General features: G+C 45.2%; 4 protein-coding genes across 4 annotated transcripts; 2 read left to right on the top strand and 2 right to left on the bottom strand.

The window, feature by feature from the left end:
* Positions 1–471: 471 nt before the first annotated feature.
* LOC117135893 (endoplasmic reticulum junction formation protein lunapark) lies at positions 472–2,931 on the top strand. The gene is made up of 6 exons (XM_033296440.1): positions 472–608; positions 718–947; positions 1,016–1,148; positions 1,410–1,845; positions 2,164–2,340; positions 2,604–2,931. Exons 1-6 carry the CDS (start codon positions 582–584, stop codon positions 2,768–2,770), a joined length of 1,170 nt encoding a protein of 389 aa, XP_033152331.1. The 5' UTR covers positions 472–581; the 3' UTR covers positions 2,771–2,931.
* Positions 2,932–5,438: 2,507 nt separating this feature from the next.
* Positions 5,439–6,431, top strand: LOC117135894 (DNA translocase FtsK). Its single transcript, XM_033296441.1, has 2 exons — positions 5,439–5,598; positions 5,818–6,431. Exons 1-2 carry the CDS (start codon positions 5,584–5,586, stop codon positions 6,292–6,294), a joined length of 492 nt encoding a protein of 163 aa, XP_033152332.1. The 5' UTR covers positions 5,439–5,583; the 3' UTR covers positions 6,295–6,431.
* Positions 6,432–7,427: 996 nt separating this feature from the next.
* Positions 7,428–8,170, bottom strand: LOC117137294. Its single transcript, XM_033298666.1, has 4 exons — positions 7,940–8,170; positions 7,800–7,888; positions 7,611–7,743; positions 7,428–7,549 (listed from the first exon to the last, which is right to left on the bottom strand). Exons 1-4 carry the CDS (start codon positions 8,061–8,063, stop codon positions 7,479–7,481), a joined length of 417 nt encoding a protein of 138 aa, XP_033154557.1. The 5' UTR covers positions 8,064–8,170; the 3' UTR covers positions 7,428–7,478.
* Positions 8,171–8,406: 236 nt separating this feature from the next.
* On the bottom strand, positions 8,407–9,961 carry LOC117137130 (histidine-rich glycoprotein). The gene is made up of 3 exons (XM_033298429.1): positions 9,881–9,961; positions 9,268–9,329; positions 8,407–8,787 (listed from the first exon to the last, which is right to left on the bottom strand). The coding sequence occupies exons 1-3, from the start codon at positions 9,899–9,901 to the stop codon at positions 8,532–8,534; spliced, it is 339 nt and encodes a 112-aa protein (XP_033154320.1). The 5' UTR covers positions 9,902–9,961; the 3' UTR covers positions 8,407–8,531.
* Positions 9,962–14,927: the final 4,966 nt, after the last annotated feature.

The following is a 14,927-nucleotide window of genomic DNA, read 5'->3' as shown; positions in this document are numbered from 1 at the left end:
AATGTTAATATAATAGTACAAAATGAAGATCAACGATTTATTACTTCTAAAAAGCTTAGCAATAGTTTGTTATAGCTTAAATGCTTATTTTCCCACAAAATTATTTTTTAAGTAATGTTTTTATATTTCAATTTAATAGTGAAATGCTTTAGCGGTATTTAGTTTTGGAAACTGTAGATTTAAATTTTAAAAATGTGGCCAAAATATGCCAAAAACCATTTTTAATTGTTATACTAACTTTCTTAAGGCCCTATTTTTTTTTTCCATTCAGTACTTAATGTTCCATAATGAACATAATCGATCGTTCAAATTGGATTCATATATATATATATGAAATATTTAAAGTTTGAAATTCAAACAGACGCGGGCAATTCCAACGGGACATTCCGTCGAGGTTTGGGTCCGCGATAACACTGTAGGAATTTTGGTATTTTTGGTGGTTTCCCGCGGTATATTCGAAAGGTACAGGCACGGTCACGCTAAGCATAAATAATTTCTAGGCAAGCGGGCGGTTAAATAGCAAAATAGTCAAGTAAATGTCTAAGTTTGTTCGTTTCTAGTTAAATTGCGGAGCATACACTATGGGAATTGTGTTATCCAAGCTGCGGGTGCGTATAAGCGGTGGCCCACGGCCCGTGGGGCCCCGAATGCAGTATACAGCGAATATACTAAGAGGCCCAAAAAATTTGTGTCGTGATTTCGCGAATCTAATTATAGAAGGAAAAGTCCACGGAGGCGGTGTTGGAGGGGCTGCAGACGCAGATCCAGGCGTTGGAGAAGTACGTGATCAACACCGAGGAGCGCAAGCGGCGGTTCGTGACGAACTTCGTGGGCTTCACCATCGGAGCATATATCGTGGGCTTCGGGCTCTGGTGGTACTTCTACTTCCCGCCGACCATGAAGGAGTGCTTCATGTACCTGGTGCCGCTGCTGCTCTTCCCCATTGTGTGAGTGCTGCCATCTGATCAGCTCTAAATCCGGTTCCTGACCCACCTTTCTCTCGCCCGGGCTCTAGCATCATCTTTCTGCGGCGGCTGTTTACGTGGTACTTCCAGCGCAAGCTCAACAAAAATGGCGATAAGCTGACTCGTCTGAAGGAGGACAAGCGCAAGATATTGGAGCAGGTCATGGACAAAGAGACTTATAAGGTGGGGTCACAACTTCCCCTTGATTACACGCCCGAGTGCGGAGTTCTTATCAGAGCTTAGAATATATTATTCTTTTTGGCTATGATGCGTAGTGTAAACCTTCCTTGCACTCACGCACTAGCTAAGAAGGAACCATAGAAAGGGCGCAAAAGCTATTTATCCACTTTCACCAAGTCGAGTTCCCGCCCTTTTTTGTATTGTTTGTTAGGCCAATGCACTCTGTTTCCATACTTCAAACTATATCATGTATTATTCCCCCAGGTGGCGGTGAATCTCCTGGAGCGTTTTGGCGACAAGAAGCAGCTCCGCATCAGCGGTCTGCCGACCAGCTCAACGCCCAACCGCCCGCAAGTTGAGCGGTCTCCACTGACCGTCGCTGCCGTCACCCGAACTTCATCAGCCGGAGGACAGCAACAGCAGCAGCGATCGCTGGCTCCATACACCAGTGTTTACCGCAACAATAACAACAACCAGAACACTTCGCTGAACAGCAGCGTCATCAGCTCACAGTCACTGGGACAGATGACGTCAGCTTCGCCGCAGTTGCGCGCCGTTCAAGAATTGCGCCGGCGATCGCCTTTTCCCATCGTGGACGATCGGTCACGAAGTGCCCTCGATCGCATTGTGGACTTCATCGTGGGCGACAGTCCAAAGGATCGATTCGGCATGATCTGCAAGGCGTGCCACGCCCACAACGGTGGGTTATGATTACTAAAGGAGAACTTCTATAATTAGGCATAGAAACATTACATATCGTAGCTGAGAAACCGGTTATGATTTCGCTTTCATTGTTTATTTCGCTAGCTCTATGATCCACAAAAGAATCTGCTTATTTTAAAGACAATTCTTTTAAGTAACATTTTTCAAAAGCTTCATTGTTGTATATGTTTTTGTTGTCAGCATTAGGCTGCATATATCTTAATCTTATCGTTTTAAATTGAAGTTCTACACGAAAAGATTAATATATCAAATGTTGTACTATGTTTATTGTTAAACAAATATGCCTCCTTCACAGGAATGCTGCCCAAGGAGGAGTACGAGTACACTACCTTCCGGTGTGCCTTCTGCAATGTACTTAACCCGGCAAGGAAGAAGCGACCCGTGGCACCGCGGCTCTCCCTGGAGGCACCCTCGGATACCTCAAACAAGCGAAACGACAGCTCAGAAAGTGAATCATCCGACGATGACTCCGGTATATATTCAATCAGATGGGGAGACCCGTAGTATATAGTCATTTTATTGGAATTCTTGTCACTAACTTTCAGTGGGCTTGTCTAATTATTATTACTTGTATAAGTTAGATTCGTTTATCGGTTATCTAGTGAAAAGCATAGCAAATAACTGACGCTGAACTAGGTAGCACTGACGAAATTAACTTCTGCTAGTAATTTGAAAATAGTTTCTCAATATTATCACTGAAAAACGACCCAACTGAAGTACTCATTTCGTTTTTAGATAAAGAGCCATCTGCACGAAGAGCCCTGCTTCAAAAGGTGCCATCTGGTGGAACTGATATGGATACCACCGCCGTAACGGAAGACTTGGCAATGGAGACTGAGACAATCGAGACTGGACCTGCAGCCGCCACCATCAGCACAGCTGAGGTGGCTGCCAGCTCCTGAGGGCACCTCGCCTTTTAGGCGCCAGTCAAGCAAAATTCTTGGATTATTTGCTTTTAGCTTACTTATTTAATTGTTTATTGGTAAGCAAATTTGAAAAAGAATCATCTGTTATCATGAATTTATTGTCGAAGAAAACGAATACATTGAATGGAATACATTAATCCTCGAGTAGCCCGTACTTTCTTTGGGTCACCCACCTAGCCGCCCGAGGTGTGGGCGGAGGCACCACAGCTGTCAGCATAGAAGGAAATTGATAATTAAAATCTAGACGAAATAAGGCGACAACTAATGGCATAATAATTTAAAGCATGCCGCAACGTGTGACAAAAAAGGCGAACCCGACAACCGTCAACCGACATCGCTGGCGATATCACTTGGCCAGCAGCGATACATACTTACCTACAAGCCCGAGAACACACACATGCGACTCACTCTGCGACTCCAGACTAACACTGCATTATGCGAACGGTCAGCAATTTCAATTTCGCTGGCTTTTATTTAGCTTTATTCTGTTTTTCCGGGCCATTGATCAAGGCTAACGAGATCGATCGGCTGGCTGGCTGGCTGGCCTGGCCGCCTGGCAATCTGGCGGTGCAGCAACCTAACATAACGCATTAGCCGGCCAACACCAGCACCAACAGCGCCCACCTACACGCGAAAAAATCACGAGATGCTTGGCACTTAATTTCGCTTAAATATATTGATATCCTCGGCAATCGAAACAGGGATTAGCACAGGATTGTTTCCTTAAATATGAATTGCCTTTCTAACATGAAATATTGAGTTTAAATAATAACTTGTTAATCATTTTTAGTATTAATTAACTGATTTACATTTTTGAAAGCCATTGATTTAATCATTTTAAATTGTTACATTTATTGCCTGTTTGATTAGTTAGATTTGTTGGCAAAACTAAATATATTGGGACTTGTAAAATGTATTGTTAGCAATAAATTCTTTAAGCTCTCTTTAGAGCATTTAAACTCACAATTGCATAGAAGTATACTCTTGGATTTCTTCCAGTGTACTGGTGTTCGGCAGGGGCAGGGAGCGGATTGTGTGGATTGGACGGTGCCGCGCCCGCGCAAATTCCTGCCAGCGGCTGGCGGCAAACACAAATTATAAGAATTAAACTAAATCTGTTACACCGTTGCCAACAATTGGGCACGTCTGTCCCCGAATATAACATGTTCATATGGCCAGCATGGACGCCAGTCCGTCCGATGGTCGTGTGCCGACCCGCGGGCACTGGGCGCTGCCTGATTAGCTCATAATTTGTGTGGCAGTGCGAATTGCGATATTTTCGCTATTTTCCGCGTAATTGAATTTCCCAACGCAGCCCGTCGTCGGCCAGGAAGTCGGCGATCGCTGGTGCGTAAGGCGGTCTCGAGCTCAGTTTCACTGGCACTGCTGCGTGGTGCGAATGACTGGACGGCCGTCAACCTACAACGGGTTATCGGAAATAGAACTGCCAGCGGATAAATCCGAAACTAGGGCTGCAAATATATTGTATATTATATTTTATTATCTTAGCTATAATTACATGCCACTATTACTCCATTAAATATGAAATTAAATTGCTTTATTGAATTAGTTCAAAGCCAGCTTAGACTACTTTAAGCCCAAAAATATGTATGTATTACTTGCCATATTTTATTATACATATTCAATATTCTAAATTTGATACACATTTGAATTTGTTATAAAGGGAATATTAAACATTTATGTTCTGTAACTAATAATATATTATTTGTGATAGATTGTAAGCCTAAGAATAGCTATCTTTCAGATGAAATGTAAAGCAGTTAGAAAAAGTGATTTAATGGTTTTGAAACCCAAGAATTTGGACACCTATCCTGCAGCCCTAGAACCTAGAAGTGAACTTCGGTGCGACCCCGCCTCTCGAATGCTGCGCATTGAGATCTAGTGCAAGTTCGCTGCACCGAAACCCGTTTGCAATGACGCGGACCACCGCTGCCTTCCGGGCAGACCAAGACCGGGCGACATGTGGCAGTGGCATGCCAAGGCGATGGTGGAACCAATGGCAGGCCGATGGCGCTGGTGGTGGCGACCTGTGCCTCTTACACGATCCGAATCCAAGTCCAAATGCGAATCGGAGCGGAGCGTAGTGATTCACGAACTGATCCGCTGGCAAATGCGGATCGAAAATTGGCCAAACGCCAACGCGACTTTGTCAAAAGTACCCGTACGAGCCCAGGCTGGAGATTTCTTTTTGGCCGAAATGCAAGTTGGGGGCTTAGTTCATTGCTAATGACGGCATGTTGTCGGTAACTCGATAGGAGTGCGCACTCGTATGTGTTTGCATAGTTGGGTGTTTAAGCATATTACCCGTATGTATGCACGAGTATGTATCTATCTGTCCGTCGGCCCCGTTCGATTTATTTGTCCGCGCTCCGCAACAAAGACTCATAATAATCTGTTGGGCCAATCAAGTAAAATATGCGCGAGATCAGTCAACTACAGAAACAAAAGCAAAAGTAAAGCAAAGCCACTGCAGCAGCAGCAGCAGCAGCAGCAGCAACAGCAACAAGCACAGCAGCCGCAGTAATGAAAGTGAAACCGAGTCTGGCCGAGAGACTCTGGCTGAGATTGAGACCCGGCCAAGAGTCGGTTCTAGGCAGCACCGCTATATAAGCTTGATGGCCGGGCTCGGCAGCAGCAGTGCAGCGCCGACCAGGAACCCAATTGGAAGTTTGAGCTACGACTCCATAGTCCAATTCGGCAAGGATTACCATAAGCCCCACACCAGAACCAACTCCACAACTACCAACCACCCACTCACCTCAGCCAACATGTTCTGCAAGCTGGTAAGTGCCATTTGAGCCGAGTTTCTGCCCACAAGGATAGCGTCTGAAAAAGTTCCTTTAACTACTAACTGAAGCTGACATCCATATCGGCAACATCTTAGTTGAACATCTTAGTTAAGATCCAAAGATCCTATGTTCAAGATATTCTTCAGATACATAAACTACAGATGTACCTTATTACATTTACGAAATTCAATATATTTGTAATCTTTTCAATAGCTTTTCGCTACCTTCGTGGCCCTGGCGGTGGCCAAGCCCCAGCACCAACCTGCTGCCCAGTATCCGGCTGGCGTGAATCCGCAGGACTGCCCCAACTTCCCCATCTGTGATAATGCGCGCCTGCACAATCCGCAGCCGCAGTGGGGTGCCCCGCAGCCACAGTGGAACCCCCAGCCGCAGCCACAGTGGAACCCGCAGCCGCAGTGGCAGCAGCCCCAGCCCCAGTGGAACCCCCAGCCGCAGCCCCAGTGGCAGCCACAGCCCTCGTGGAACGCAGCCCCTGCTGCCGCACCCGGTGGCGATAAGTATCCAGCTGGCGTCAATCCTCAGACCTGCCCCAACTATCCCTACTGCGACGTGAACGCCGGACACGCTGGTGCCCCCGTGGCTGCTCCTCCTCTTCCCGGCTGGACGGAGCGTCTGTATCCCGCCGGAGTCTCGCCGCACCAGTGCCCCAACTTCCCGTACTGCAACTAGGTTGGGCTAGGGCTCACTTGCGGCCAGCCGCAGCTTCCTCTAACGCTTCGCCTTTCCCCAGTTCTCAATTAGTGGACATTAATCTGAAATTTTTTGTTGTTGGCGCCGAAATAAATGCAAAATGTTGGTCAAAGAAATGAGACTTTTTATGGTTAATAACTGCAGATACATGGGGGTATACAAATCGTTCTATTACAAAAACTAATTGTTAGTTGGTTCATATAACTCATACTAAAATGAACAAAAGATTAATTGACCGAAGTAAACATTTATAATTAAATTAAGTACTTTGAACTGTTTAAGCAAAAAGGTGGATGAAGTAATCTCATTTAATCAAGTGAGAGACTGTTAAGATCCTGCTCCAAGAAACTAGATTTACAGGAAGGAAAGATCCTGCTACTTCAAACTTGTATTATATTCCGTCAGGAAATATCCCAAATTCTTAAGTTAAATTGATAAGAATTCCTAGAGAGTAAAAGGTGTATATTTAATTAAACATTTCCACTGACCTAGGACCAGTTCTAGCTGAAAAGCGTGCTGAACTAGGAACCAAGAGAGCTCATGCCCCGAGAATGTGCCCTGCCACGCCCCTGACTTGCAGCACTTTAAGTACTTGGACAAGGAGCGGAGTGGACGGACCAGACCGGACCAGATCGGATCGGGTTCGTGGAGATCGTAGGAAGGGAGGGATCGGAGCGGAGCGCACTCGGACTGGCGGTCGACCTCAGTCGGAGCTGGTCAAGTGAGTGCTTTGTGAAAGTCGTTCTTGCAAAACTTCGGCTTAATTGCCGCCTTTGGGAGACCGGCCCAAGGTCAAGTGCAACTGCAAATTACAGTCTTGCAGTGGGATTAACTAATGGAGCAATGATCCAATCGAACCTATCACATTCCCGAGCAATTCACCTGAAATACGCGTGCAATCATTGCCTTATTTATAATCAATATGGCATTGCCCCATTTTTGCTCTTTTTTGGCAGTGTGGGAAAAAAGTGCAACTCACGAAAGTAATTTTACAAAAAAATGTAATGGGAAGTGATTATGGGAAACTTATAGCATGCAAAGGAATATTCGAACCAAATGTAGTAATTTTCAGACGCCACTTAAAATGCAGATCGATTTGCAAAAATCCAAGGACTTTATTGCTACAAGCACAGTACAATTTATTACTTTGCAAAGGATCACATTCAGATGAAGAGAGGTCCTCCTAAGGCGGCGTAAAAGGAGTACGCCACTAGCCAGAAATAAAGGCATACAACTAGAGTATTGGGAAATAATCAAGGATTTTGGAATCTCAGATACACCGAGCTACTACTTACAGAACATTATACCATACGTGATCATTACCCAGAACCAAACGACGAGTATGACGTCGGATACTATTAATATGAGCATTGCTACCGCCATGATCATAGTCATTAGTATGTAGAAGAGCATCCAGCTGCTCCGTAACTAGATCATATAATAAGTATTAGAATTTAAACTAATTATTTGTACTGGTATATCACCCGTATACTGCCGATGATCAGGAAAACGCAGCTCAGTATGTGCAGCATCACGAAGATAATGAAGAGGGTGTGTCCCAAATCGGGAATGCCTATGGGTGGTAGGATCAGATCCTTGTCCTCAAGTATCCTGCTTCACTTACCCGACTCCCCGAATAAGGCAACAAAGGTGCCTCCAAGGATATCCGCTATAATGTGCAGAATCCCGATTGCTATGGTTCCGATTCGCAGATCCACGCAGCAGCAGCAACTCTGAAGATATATCATGGTGCCAATGTGGTAGTGTCTATTTGTGGCTATTTGCTAACAGGGTATCTGAATATATAAGTATCTGGAGTATATGGGGTTTTTGTTTTATGTAGGGTGAAGTGTACAAGTTCTGACACTGAAAACAAAAATCCCTTGAAAAATATTACTTAATAATAAGATGATGTTCTACCAGTCTTCAAAAGTATCATTCGATCCTAAACGCAACAACCTAAGAAGCCTCAAAGAACAAAATCATTTCATTCCCTTTAAAAGTATTTGCATTATTAGATTACTTGTGAGCCATCATACCCTATGGTTCCACTTCAGGGAATCCTGCCATAAATACACCAGGATTGTTCTGTGTACAGTCGAATTGTGATTTATTTACATTCATTAACTTAGCATTGTACAGTATTTACAGGCTGCTTCAGATGGGACTGGCTGAGTGGGTGGGTTTGAAGACAAGCAGGCCAGCGGGCAGATGGCTTACAGCCAGCCGTGTCCGTGGTGGGAGCTCCAGCCGTGGTGATCGTGGTGGTCATCGAACACGTGGTGCACCGGGATCTCCTCGTGGTGGACGTGGTGCACCGGCACGGGAATCTCCTCGTGGTGGACGTGGTGCACCGGCACCTCCTTGTAGATGGGCACCGGCACGTGCTTCACCACCGGCACATGGACCTTCTGGACGTGGTGGTGGTGCACCGTGTGCACCTTGTAGGGCACGTGGATGGTGTGGTGCTCGCTGCGGATCGAAAGTGAAATCGGTTAGATCGAAAGCCATGTACCATCGCCTGTTAGCTAATCAGTTGCTTGAACCCAGCGTCTTGGCAGACATGGCTATTGCATATTGGCCACTGGCAATTGGCAATTGATTCGCACAATTATGCGCGCATTACGCTGAATTAAATGCCAACCGCCGCCTGCGAAATTCCTAAGCCGCGAGCCAAGCCAAGTCGAGATCGGCTAAGTTCAATGGTAGCCAGTGGTGGGCACCATTTAGAGACTGCTGGAGGGGGCTGGGGCTCTAAGTGCTACAAGCGTTTTGATTGCTCAATTCCATCGCAATCGGACACATATTTCATAGACCCACGGAGCAGTCGCAGCGTTTAAAAAGCCATGCGACCGCTCGTTAGCTTAGCATAAAGCGGGAAATGGGTATTTTTATCGATTCGCTCGGGTTATTTATGGATCAGTTCAGGTGCAGATCGCCGCCGATACTCACTGTTTGCCAAAGAAGCCGGGACTGGGGGCGCAGTAGGCCACGGCGAAGAGGGCGACGAAGATCTGAAAGGGGATAAGGAAGTTAGGTAGTTAGGTCCAGCTGGATTAAGGCCAATTGCTAACTAATTAGTGTGATTAGTTTTAATTTGGCACTTAAAAAGTGTGTTCAATTCTAGGGATTTATAGAAACAATACGATGTTCAAGTCATATTCTCATAATGTGAGAAGGTGATTCGTTTTCACTTAAGAAAGAAATCTAAGTAATCTAATAAAATGTTAATCCGCAAATGATGAACATGAACTGATGTTGTTTTGTTAATTTCTATTTCTTCTAAATAAATGCATCCGTAATTTCTTGAAAAATCTATTAGAGACTTTTTAAGCCATCAGGTCATCTCTTGAAAATGCTAGTTTCCAATTTATGTCCTTTAGACTTTATAACTATTGATGGTATATTTCCAATACGGCGGTTATTGATGTCAGATCTCAGTGAGTTGGTTATGTTTCAATTGGCTAGTTTTATTCACGATAGTCCACATGAGTTTAATCCTTTTCAGCTGCATTCGTAGGCTTTTTGCAACACTTTTCTCGACCGTTATCCTTGTCGCACTTACGAATACTTTCAGGACGGACATGGTGGCTGGGCTGAGCTCTGCTGCACTCGAAAGGCGATACGAAAACCGGAGCACTGTCAGGTGGTGACTGATAACCACAGGCTGCGACTCATCCGTTTTATACCCGGCGCCAGCAGCGCTTTTGTTGTTGCTGCAAGCCGACTGCGCTGCACGAGAAAGACGTGACGTCGGTGCAGCAACAACAGCAGCAACAACAGCAGCAACAACAGCAGCAACAACAGCAGCAGCAACATCAACGGCCAAGCGACAATAAGCATAACAGTGGACGCGCGACTGTTAACATGGCCAACATGGTGTAGTGATATGTGATTTGTATTAACCGTCGTTGGCATCTGTTTACGAGGGGTTAAGACCCTCTGGTCGGCGGTGGAGAGGGACTGGCAGCGGTGGTCCATGCTTCAGTTGTCCACAATGGCAGACGATCGAACTTTGACTTGGCGGGGCTTTGTGTAATACGGGGCAAATTACGTTCATTTCATAATCATAATCGCCAGGCAGCGCGCGGAGTGGGGCTAAAATCATTCCGAGTGAATGACCAAGTAGCACATATACCGCCGCCGACTGGATCACTTAGCGGCCTTCTGCAGACCGCCGCAAAAAGTGAACGTGTGCGGCCGGAGACAAAACCAAGTTGTCACGCTAATCCAAATTTCTTGGCCCTTCCATATCGCTTGGAAGACATCTCCACCAATCGACCTTGAATGTCTTCTGCGGTAAGTGTGGTAACTGTCGTCGCTGGTGTCAATTGATGTGGGTCAGCGTTGGAGCTACAGGAGTCCAGTCTTGGATGTATCCCCAGCGAAACTCACATCACGACGCATGGAGCACGAAGCACGTACGCCGTAAATTTGCAATAAAACGCATTTCGGGCAATTACTTAACAGTAACAGTAGTTGTGGCGCTAATCAAGCAATGCATCACACGATTTGGAAGAAATTCGATTTTGATTGTGTGGATTTGTGTGGATGTTTTTGCCCATTCTACAATGCCACAATGCCCCTGACATAACGCTGGCCACGTCAGCTGCTGTTGCAACTGGTTGTTGCATGTTGCATGTTGCTGCCGTGCTGCGCTGTTAACTCAACTGTCAAGAGCTTCAATTTGCGGCGTGCTTAACCCATTTAAGGCTGAACAAGGAGCTTCTGTTTAGATATCTTCAACTTAAACCATAATATTTACCCTGAATGGGGTAAGTAATCTTAGCACTCTACACTTTTCCTAGTATTATTAGAACTTTATAAATGTTTTCAATACCACAAATTAAATTCAAACTTTGAGGGTATCCCTATAGCACCATAAGATGGTATAAATTTGTAGTGGCAAGATAAACAGAGCTATAATATCAACCTAATAAAAAGTGGCTGCAAACGGGTTAAACCATTAGTATCACTCACTGCTTTTCTCTTTCACTCACTCGCCTTGCATGTGTATATATAGGCCAGTGTGCTTTTACTGCGTTCGAGGGCGCACCACTGCCATCCTGCCCCACCGAGCCATCGAACCACCAAAACACCGCACCACCGGCTTTCCCCACCCCGTTCGGCGGGATGTTATTGCATTTGCGGCAAATTGCTCGTTTTAGCCATGCCAAATTGCATAATGGATATTTGTCTGAGCGATAAATATGCCATAGCTACCATGCCACGCCCCCCGGCAGCCCGACCGACCCGCGCCCCTTCTAACCATGCGTGCCCGTGGGCAAAAACAAACAATAATCCACCCGGTGGATGATTACTTTCGCTTTCTGCGAACGCGCTGGCAAATCGGCTCGGTTCGGTTTGGTTTGGTTTGGTTTGGATCGGGATCCCGGGATCTGCGCATGCAAATACTTCCTGTTGGGTGAGTTTTGACTTCTGTGAATGTGGACCACTCGAAAAACTTGGACTAGGTCCAGAAAGTGTACGGAAAGAAATTAGATCGAGGACTTGATGGTAGAGATGGGATTGGGAAATACGATCAGAAGTATTATTCCACCTCTTAAACAGATCTATAATTCATTTCAGAACAGATAGAACGGATATGTATCCGTATCGAATTTTAGATCATTGTTCGCTGGCATCTTGAATTTACATATCAGATACATAAATGCCGTATCTATAACCTAATGGTTCTCATCAGCTCTATTAACTCCGATTTTAAGATACATTTCTCGCTGTGCAACAGGATCTATTAAGTCAGAGTCGAACAGCTGGCCAGGCTCCAATTGAGACTGTGTGACGCACATGCGGACTCAATGGTCCACTCAGCACCAACATGATGTAAAACACGCCAAGTGCTCGTCGTTATGCAGATACATATGTATATACATATATATATGTATGGCCAACCGAAGTGGCCGTCTAATTGGACGGCGGAACATGACCGGCTGTTCAGTCGATCGGTTGAACATGAGTGGACAAATCGTTTGTGATAAAAGCGAACAAGATTGATATGGGATACGCGGCTCATAAATCATTCTAGCGCGTTCCACGAAAGATAGATGTACGCAAAAATAGGATTTACTGCTTAACTAGCAAAACCGCAGCTTTGAATAGCTCACATTGAGATATCCAAGCCTTTTCGGGTGTCGTAATGCATTTTTGCAAATTACTAAGGTAAATCTGTGAAACTGCAAAGTGAATTGTGCGCTTCAACCAAAACTTAAAGATGTTAAAGCAATTTCGTTGCTAAGATGTTGCTTGTTAAATGAATAGGTATGGTGAATTAGCGGAAGAAAGAGTGCCTGGCCATAAAGGTTTAAGTTTGGAAAGGATTGGAACACAGAGGTCGATTCAAAAGTAAAAATATGAAATATACAGATCACGTTTAAACTAATCACAAATAGAATAAAAATTGCCAGCTTGCACTTTCATGTTGACAAAATTCCAACTTTTATCAAATCATGTTCCCATGGATTTGCATATGCGTGCTACTAAGCCAACACGGATGGTACGTGTTATCAGCTGGGTCCTCCTGCTGGCCCACAACTGCCAATCACCTTTGGCCACGATTTATGCGCCCTCGCAGAAATGTTTACCCAATCGGCGTGGATTACATGACGCGGCTGGAGGCATGGATTTCCTGCGGACCATGATCGGCGATCGGTTCGACATCGTATCTGCCGCCAATATCTTCCAGTTAGACACCACGACCTGAAACCGAAATTGAATTTCCACGCAGATCCGCTAGATACGTGGTCAACCCGCGCCCCACCCCCAATCTTCGATCGGAGCCTCACCCACTTGGCAGGCGGAGTGCGTCCGCCAAAAGCGCCGATCGCCTCTGCGAGTCGGCTGAATTTTGATGCGATGCGATGCGATTTTGGACATCGATAGGGTCGAGGGACAAGTGCCAAAGCAAACGCTGCACATTCAAGCGGTTCGAGCGATATGTGGAGCAGCCCCAAATCCAAATTCAAATCCAAATATTCACAGCCGCAGATTGTTTGGCAATGCGGGGAAGCCTCAGGTGGCGGCTTCTGTTGTGGTCATTTGGGCCTCAACTGCTTTCCGATGCGGACTTGACCCGCTTGGGGGCGGAGCTCCTCGGTCATTTATAATTGAGAATGCTCGAGAACGACCAGCCAGCGGTGGAGCACCTTGATTTCATGTTTCGTGGTAAGTTTTGAAATACTGCTACTGATTTTGCAATGATTAATGGCTATTAAAAAAACCTAGCAGGTAGTAGTAGTGATAGTGATACAGTAATAGTCCATACCTGTTACTCGTAGTAAACAGATATTATCCTTTAAATAATATACTCTTAATCGGAATAACTAGTCGATTCAATCTAGCCATGTCCCTCCGTACTTCTGAATGAACGTCGAGATCTCAAGTACAAATTAGAAAGTTTAGATTGCCCAGAAGACTGTCACGCAAATTAATGTCACGCCCAAGCTTTTGAAACATTTTTCAATATTTTTTTTATTTTTTAATATATTTTGTAATATTTTCTTTCGGACATTGCGAATAGAAATCTATAGATAATATATCATTCATATTCAAAAATTACAAATCTAAATTGAGACGAAACTCTAAACAATAAAGGAAATGCAAATGTTCTAACCAATCTTACTCTTTTCAGTCCAAATAATTTATATTTTTAACTTGGCTATTGGGCAATCCCCATTCTCTTAATGACCCGTTTAGAGGCGTGACCTCTGCAGCGCCTTAGAATTCCTCGGAGTTCCTGGTATGCAAATGAGCCGTCACAATGAGCTCATCTTGCCTTCAGCGAATCCCAGACCAAATCCGAATCCGATTCTCCTGCCTCTGCCGAAGTCGACGGCGGCGTCTACGTCCAAAGCGACTGCGACGGCTGCGCATGCGCCTGCGCAGACTGCGGCGCAGATTTGCGAAGTCGATGGCGAGGCGCTGATGAAGAACAACCCCGGCCTGAATTAGACGGCGCCAGCGAGCATGACAAGGTCGGCACTTAAAGGTGTCGCCAATTACGGGCCTCACCTCCCGACCTCCCAAGCTCCTAGCTTCCTATCCACCATCCACCCACCTGGGGGGGCTACATCTACTCGTATGGTTTCCCCATCTTTCGAAAATCTCTTTTTCGAGTGTTTTGTGAAAACTCGCTCGAGTTAACGCTTCAGTTAAAGCCTAAATGCACTTGTGGGCAGTGGCAGCGTCGGTGGGTGTCCGTTAAATTTGAATTTCACACCGCTTAGCGCGCTCAGCAATGCGGAAAGAAAACTCTCCAAGCGCCAAGCTAAAATTCTGGGATTCTTTGCTTCAGGTGCTTCAGGTTCTGGATTCGACTGCTCCACTGATTCCCGGCTTCTTCTGGCCAAGAATTCTCTCTCTAATTGCATCAAAAGAAACTCAAAACACATACGAAATAATCACGCAAATGTGCCTTTGTTTTGACGTTGGCACAGTGAAGAGTCTATGAATTCGTATAAGCGTTTTGCTGTAACAGCTTAAAGCCTTAGATTTGGTTTTTACATTTACGTTTTGCGGTTATAGCTTAGTTTTTGTTAACATATTACCCCACAAAATGCAAACATTATCTGTTTAAATAAATGCTTTCGACGTGA

This window comes from Drosophila mauritiana, chromosome 2R, assembly GCF_004382145.1.
Source record: "Drosophila mauritiana strain mau12 chromosome 2R, ASM438214v1, whole genome shotgun sequence".
In the NCBI taxonomy this organism is placed as follows: Eukaryota; Metazoa; Arthropoda; class Insecta; order Diptera; family Drosophilidae; genus Drosophila; species Drosophila mauritiana.
The sequence above is the reverse complement of the archived record's forward strand: the minus strand, read 5'-3'. Positions and strand labels throughout refer to the sequence as shown.